Below are 7,325 nucleotides of genomic sequence, written 5' to 3' on the forward strand. Positions count from 1 at the left end.
ACATTTTTATGAAATGTCGTTTTTTAAAAAGCTATATCTCGAAAACTATTTAACGTAAATGACTCTTTTAGGGCTCATATTTTAGAAAATTTACTCTTCTTTAAATGACGTTCTCTTAGGTTTCTTGTATATTACTTGTATATATATGTATATTACTTAATTATACTCAAAATTATTGAAAATGTCACTTACACCACTCTGAATTTTACCATCATCCTATTTATACCTTTAGATAACTCTATCGTTGTGAACATTTAAAGTTAACATGAAATTTGAACACGATTGTATGTATGGCGCTATTACAGAAGGTATATGATCACGTACTTGGTTAGACAATAAGAGAATTCATACTGGGGTAAAATGAGTAGTTATTTAAAAATCAAATTAACAGTTTTTTATAATTATTTTTTATTCATTCCATCATTGTATCCATTTAGACTAACTTTTTTTTTAAGTCTCACGAGATTTTAAGATTATATTGTAGTGTAAAAGTCGAGAATATTTATTAATTACATGCCAAGAAAATTACCTTACAAATAAGGGATTTGAATCGGCAGCCGCTTTTTGGATTGCTTATCCCAACACACTAGACCGGTCAAGAGTATAAGCCTGCAGGGAATCTTGCGGGACAAAGGTCTGAAAACCATGTTATTAATAATGGCATATTCCTATAATCCATGCTTAATTTTTATTGTTAAAAAAGATTCACTGAATAATTTATTTACCATCTATAGTCTGAAAATATTCTTTTTCTTTTTTATTAACAATTTTAAAACTACAACATCAAGTTTCGTACCAGAAACTCCGTAAATTCCTACTCCCTACATAATTTCTCATTATTCGTTCCTTTTCCACTGATAGATTATTCAAAGTAAAGCACAATTACTCCTGTTCAACTCTCTTCCCTCAGCATGCTGGTGTTGTGTTTACGTTAATATTCTTTTGTGCAATGGCTGAAACCACTTGTACGTCCACTATGCTTGCCTCTCTGAAAAAGACTGACATGTGTTTGGTCCGCTCTTTGTTTACCGAGCATTTATACAAGTCTCCGATTCGTAGCGAACGGCCAAAATGTAGACTCGCCTTTTAACGTATAGCAACAGTTCAACATTTAAGGAAAAAAGCCAATAGCTTGTTTGGTTTAGGAATTTTTCCAAGGTTTAAAAGTATCGATCTTTATTAGATTAAAATTATCATATACAAAACTTTAAAATCTGTTGTGATTAGGAGAATTATATTACGAGAGGCGACACTGGACGAAGCCTCAAACTATCGATTTCGGTTATATGTACATATATCGATTCTTATAAAATTCAGAAGATCTAAATATTCAATAAAGTGATGGTACCATCAATTTCCCTGTGTAAAAATACGGTTAATAAATCAAATTTACAGATTAAAAAGAAAGATAAATATATATTATTCCCTACAAACTCATATTTTATTAGCTGTTACCAAAAAATTCTTCGTATTTATGAGAATTTAGGCCCTGATCTCGACTAAAAGGACCCATTGGGGGTTTGTTTATTTATGGAATCAGCAGAGTAATGATCGTACAGTATTGACTGATGTACTTGTTAATATTATAGAAAGTAATAAATAATAGGTCAGAATATAATCCACAACCAACTGGTGTAGTCGGGATACCACGTAAGAACGAAACAAATAATTAAGTATTTGTCATTATTGGAAGATTACTGATTTACCGTGGGTATTAATAAATGGAATATGGTACGGGTACGGTAAAAAACAAAAAAACAAATAGTAATTACTAATTAATAACTAAAATAGTCATTACTAATTGAGTTTTTTTTTTTTACCGCACCCGGACCATATTCTATTTATTTGTCATTATAATACGTCAGTATCAAAACAAAAAAATTAAGTTGGAAGATTATGTATGTTCATATGTAACTGATTGATGTCAATAAAGGTACAAAAGTAGCAGAAAAATACCACAACAAAGATCCTTCAGATCTACAAATAGGGCCGAAACGTTGATTACAAATAATTAGTTTTCTACTGTTTTTTTTAGCCTTTCTATGCTATCCAGACCATTTTCCTACAATCAGGAAATCAAATAATTATAATTATTTTACTCTTATAGTCTAGTATATTTTTTACTACTTCAATAAATTAATACAATTTTAATATTTTGATTGTATTAGATTGTGAATTGATCAGACACTAAGGTGAAAATATAAACAAAAGAAATGGACACTGGAGGTTTTGTTGATTTTTGTGGTTCACCTATTTGGGTAAGTGATTATTCTATTTGATTTGCCTCTATAATAGTAGTATTTGATTATCAGCTAATAATATTGTATGGTGAAAAGTATTAAAAATCAATAATATGATAATTATTAATTTTGTTATCAAGGAATTAAAATAATCTTCATTACAAAATAAAAATAAGAATTATCATACCAATTATGAATATTGGACTACTCTTATACTACTTTTATACTAACAATTAATTGAATATCTTTTAAATTTTTGTTTTAGAGTAGATTAATAAACTCATAAATTAAGATCGTTAATTATATAATGGTTGAAATCACATGGAAACTAATTGTATCATGGGTCAGTGTCAATATATTGATAGTATATTTTGTTGATCCAATGAGCCGTGCTGGCAAAATTTGTTGCTCATTTAGCACCATCTGGGGGATACTTGTATCAATGATGTGGACCTAAACAGCATTACCTCTCCAGTACTAAAAACTATTATAAGGTTTATCCCATAAAGCAATGGCTACTAATTTATACAAATGGGACTGCATCAGATCCTAATTAGGAAGTTATGGAGCAGGTAACTGAAGTTACTTTTAACTGTTGTATCCCGGTAGAGCTTGATGTAACCACTATGACGGAGAAATAAAGAAGAAAGAAGAAATAAAGAAGAAACGGAGAAGGCTATTAACATTGCATTAGAAGCAATTATTGACAGAGATAAAAACACTGTAATCTTCTGTAATTTCCAAGCTTCTATACAGAAATTATCTACACCAGGTATTGCAGAGTCACTCTTTGAAGAAAAGTGTAGGGACATGGCTGAGATTCTAGGAAAAAGAAAAAGGACTATAGCTCTGCAGTGGATACCAGGCCATGTTGTTACACATGGCAATGAACAAGCTGACAAGTTTTAGCTAAGCTCAGTTGTGTGAAGAATCAGCCTGTTAAGCCACTATCTTATAGAACAGCTAAATCCATTACATATTCTTATAAGGACAGAACAAACATCAGACACAAAGTTCAAGCGAAAGATGAGCAGTGAGAGAACCTATTGAATAAAGATGAAGAAATCCCTTGGAATCTTAGCAGAGCTAAGGGAGTGGTTTGTTTGCATCTAATGACAGGACATAATCTTCTCCAAATGGTCCATCAGATAGGCATCACAGACTCACCTACTTGCTCTCTATTCAACATGGGTGACATGGATGGAAACCACATTTTAATGTCTCTAAGCTTAAGGAATAAAAAATAAGGTGTAAATGAAATCTAGGCAAAAGCTAATTATAATTAGCCAATATATTGGGCTGTGAGAGAGAGAATGGAATGGTTTAGTAGCCTATTTACTGTGGCGTAGGAAAAACTATATATATATTTATAAATGTATAATTAGACTTATAAAAATACCAGGGATATAAATTTTTTTTTCTTGAAACAAATAAAAAAATGATTTTATGACCTCATGGTTATGATTACATTATTTTAAAATACACTTTTTTTTATTTTTTTTATTTTAGGACAATAACCTAACATGGAATGCTGACTCTCCTAAATTTACTCCTTGCTGGGGAAAGACTGTTCCGATCTGGATTCCATATGCATTTCTTTGGCTGCTTTCAATTTTTGATATATATAACATGCACTCTAGCAAAAAAAGAGATATTCCCTCGAATTGGAGAAACAATACTAAACTAGTATGTGAATGCAGTTTTAAATTTTTGTTTTATTTTCTTCATTTATTTAAAATGAAATTTATTTAAATTAATTATTTAGTGATGTTCTGTATACCATGAGTTCTTAAAATATTTATATCATTTTCTTAGAAGTGACTAACCATCTTACTGCTTTACTAGATTACATTTTTATGTTATTTATTTATATGTATATTTGTTTAAATTATAGTTACATTCTATAAATTGTTTTAAAATAGGTATGGCTGATGGTCCTGGTATTAAAAATTTGGATACTATGAAGCAGTTGCATACACCTCATAATTATGTAGCATATTAGGCTACGTTTAAAACTTACAGAAAGGGAAGAACGGCCTCTTTAAGTTTTTAAAAATAAAGTATTACTTAAAATATTTGGACTGAAAAATGATGAGATAAATGGATAATTTAGAAGACTACACATCACTGAATTGAGAGAATTGCACTAGGTAAATATAATACAGGTTATAGCATTGCGGTGTATAAGATGGGCATGTAAGGTTGTAGGGCTTAGTAACGAGCGAATCCCTAAAAATCCGATGGGTAGACCGAAACGTAGATGTGAGGATTGCATTAATAGTACAAGAGCCCAAGAAGAAAAAAAAGGCAGTTATTTCACACCAACTCCATTCAACACCAATTTTTGATTACTTTAATGAAAACTATGTATCATTACTTGTCAAAATTAACGAGTATGCCAAGTATAGGTAGGAGGAATAAAAGGCTTTTTCAAAACCTTAAAAATAAGTAATTTTCATTCGGAGCTCTATATCAACAATAGAAAAATCTAACAGAAACAATAGAAAATCAAACAGAAATCAACAACAATAGAAAATCTAAGAGAGCATATCATTTAAAGTAGAGTAAATTTGCTAAAATATAAGCTCTAATAGAGCTATTGACGCTAAATAGTTTTCGTGATATAGCTTTTTAAAAAGCAATATTTCATAAAAATGTTTTACAGAACGTACTGAAAGGTCAGTTGTTAGTGAATTTGTTATGAAAAATCTATATCTCAAAAACCATTTGATGTGCAAATGTCTATTAGCACTCAAATTAAAGCTAGTTTAATGAGCTATAAAGTAGTATATAACGTTAATCTTCGTAAGATTAGTAGTGATGTTTGCTAAAATAAATTGATTTATTGTTGTTCGGACAAATTTTCATTTGCCAAATTTATATTCATAAGTGAATATCTAAAACTACTACCCCTACGAAGATAGGTGTCCCAAACTACTTTATAGTAAGTTAAATTTCCTTTATTTTGAGTGCTGCAAGAATATGTGCGTCTTATGGATCTAGAGATATATTATTTCAAACATCAATCATTTTATATGAACAATTTGACATTAACAGTTTGTGAATTTATTATGTCAATTATAATAAATCTACTACTCCTACAATGATAAACATTATAAACTATTTTATAGTAAATTTAACTAGCTTTAATTTGCATGCTGACAGACATCTGTACGTCATATGGTTTTTAAAATAAAGTTTTTCATAAATCAAATTTACCATCCGAACAACTCTAAATCAATTTATTTTAGGAAATATCATGAAAACTACTATTCCTATGAAGGTAAAGGTCATAAACTACATTATAGTACGTTAAACTAGCTTTAATTTGAGTGCTAATAGAAATCTATACGTCACATAGTTCCTGAGATATAAATTTCTCAAAATAACTTAACTAACTACTAATCTTTCAGTACATTTTTAAGAATGTTGCTTTTTAAAAAGCTATATCTCGAGAACTATTGAATGTAAATAACTCTGTTAGGGCTAATATTTCAGCAAATTTACTCTCCTTTAAATAATGTTCTTTTAAATTTTCTAGTGTTATTGGTAGTTTTAAAGATATAAAACTCCCAATGAAAAATTTAATGTTTTGAAACAGTCGCCATTTTTTATTCCCCTACCTATACTTAGCAGACTCATCAGTTTTGACTAGTAATTAAACATAGTTTTCATTTAAGTAATAAAAAAATTGGGGTGAGATAACTGTCTTTTTTTTCTTCCCAGCTCTTGTACTATAAGGCTGATTTAGTACATTTGGATTTGGAGGGGGTACTTCTGTCTTACTGGACATATGTATGTAAGGAACGATTTGGAGGGGCTACTTCTGTCTTACTGGACATATGTATGTAAGGAACGATTCGTTGTATTGACATTGTACCTTTGAATTTGCTAAGCTATTATTATTATTTATTGATATTTACCACTGTATTAAAAATGTTATGTAAGTTATATAATGGTATAATTGATTAATCAACCTATTGATAGAATTCCAATATCAATTCCTACCTCTCTTCCCTATCTACTTATGACAATTCCCTCTGGAACATGACCAAAAGAATCCTAAAATCCAAACATATTTCCCACCCCCTCCGACGAAATGATAGCACATGGGCAGCATCCGACAGCGGAATATAAAGATAAACCGGAAGAACTAGCCATTCGCCTTTCTCATACATTTACTCCTCATCCTGAACTTCATACTGACCTAACCCAAACAATTGAAGAATACCTATCGTCACTAATCCCTCTTTCTTTACCTCCTAGAGCAGTCACCCCTTCTGAGGTCAAATATCAACTAAGGATGCTAACTCCTCGTAAATCTCCAGGGTATGATCTTCTGACTCCACAAATCCTTCGCCAACTTCCTCACATAGCTCTATAATTGTATCCTAAGAACAACCCACTTTCCTATCCTTTGGAAACATTCCATTATAATTCTCTTTCCAAAACCAGGAAAACTTCCTAATAATCCTGCTTCCTATAGACCAATCAGCCTACTTCCAATCCTCTCAAAAAATTTTAAAAATCCTCCTTAAACGTATCCTATCCTTCGTTGAATCTCAGGATTCCGCCCTGGCACTCACAGTTCAACAAGGCCTCAGAGTCGTTGACTATATCTCTTCAGCTCTTGAAAAAAAACAATACAGCTCGGGTGCCTTTCTGGACATAGCGCAAGCTTTTGACCGGGTATGGCATTCCGGATTGCTTTTCAAGCTCAAATCCATATTACACCAAACCTTATACCTTACCCTCCGCTCCTACCTCTCAAATCGTTCCTTTCGACTTCGCAGTGGTTCTGAGTATTCAAATATCTACCCCCATCGAGGCAGGAGTTCCCCAAGGCAGGGTCCTGGGTCCTGTCCTCTACATCCTCTTCACTGCTGACATTCCTGCAACATTTGCCGATGATACAGCTATCCTGTCCTCCCATCCCGATCCTGTAACAGCCTCATCCAATCTCCAAACACACCTCACCCGGATTGAGCAATGGTGCAACCAATGGCGGATAAAAGTCAATGAATCGAAATGCCCCCATGTGACTTTCACTCTCCGCCGCAGCTTCTGTCCACCTGTTACTCTTAA

At 31.9% G+C, this 7,325-nt stretch overlaps 2 protein-coding genes across 3 annotated transcripts in view; one reads left to right on the forward strand and one right to left on the reverse strand.

Moving 5' to 3' along the window:
- The window catches only part of Atg18a (Autophagy-related 18a), a 73,256-nt gene extending 72,294 nt beyond the window's left edge, over positions 1 to 962 (reverse strand). Inside the window, exons 1-2 of the mRNA XM_067044782.1 lie at positions 726 to 962; positions 530 to 636 (exon numbers count right to left, since the gene is read on the reverse strand). The gene's annotated coding sequence lies outside the window, so the exon portion shown is untranslated. The remainder of the gene's footprint in view (positions 1 to 529; positions 637 to 725) is intronic.
- The window catches only part of LOC106681535 (multidrug resistance-associated protein 1), a 25,957-nt gene that overhangs the window by 11,868 nt on the left and 6,764 nt on the right, over positions 1 to 7,325 (forward strand). The window contains exons 2-4 of one of the 2 annotated variants that reach the window (XR_010842704.1): positions 2,169 to 2,258; positions 3,750 to 3,926; positions 4,163 to 4,390. Coding sequence is in view for 1 of the 2 variants with exons in the window: in XM_014421883.2 (XP_014277369.1) it covers positions 5,500 to 5,523; positions 5,967 to 6,088 (146 nt within the window). In the remaining variant the exon portion in view is untranslated. Of the gene's footprint in view, positions 1 to 2,168; positions 2,259 to 3,749; positions 3,927 to 4,162; positions 4,391 to 4,415; positions 5,524 to 5,966; positions 6,089 to 7,325 lie in introns of those variants that run through there. The other variant, XM_014421883.2, reaches the window with a different exon arrangement.

The sequence above is a fragment of the Halyomorpha halys genome, unplaced genomic scaffold (genome assembly GCF_000696795.3).
Source record: "Halyomorpha halys isolate HHAL.00 unplaced genomic scaffold, Hhal_1.1 Scaffold346.1, whole genome shotgun sequence".
Classification (NCBI taxonomy): Eukaryota; Metazoa; Arthropoda; class Insecta; order Hemiptera; family Pentatomidae; genus Halyomorpha; species Halyomorpha halys.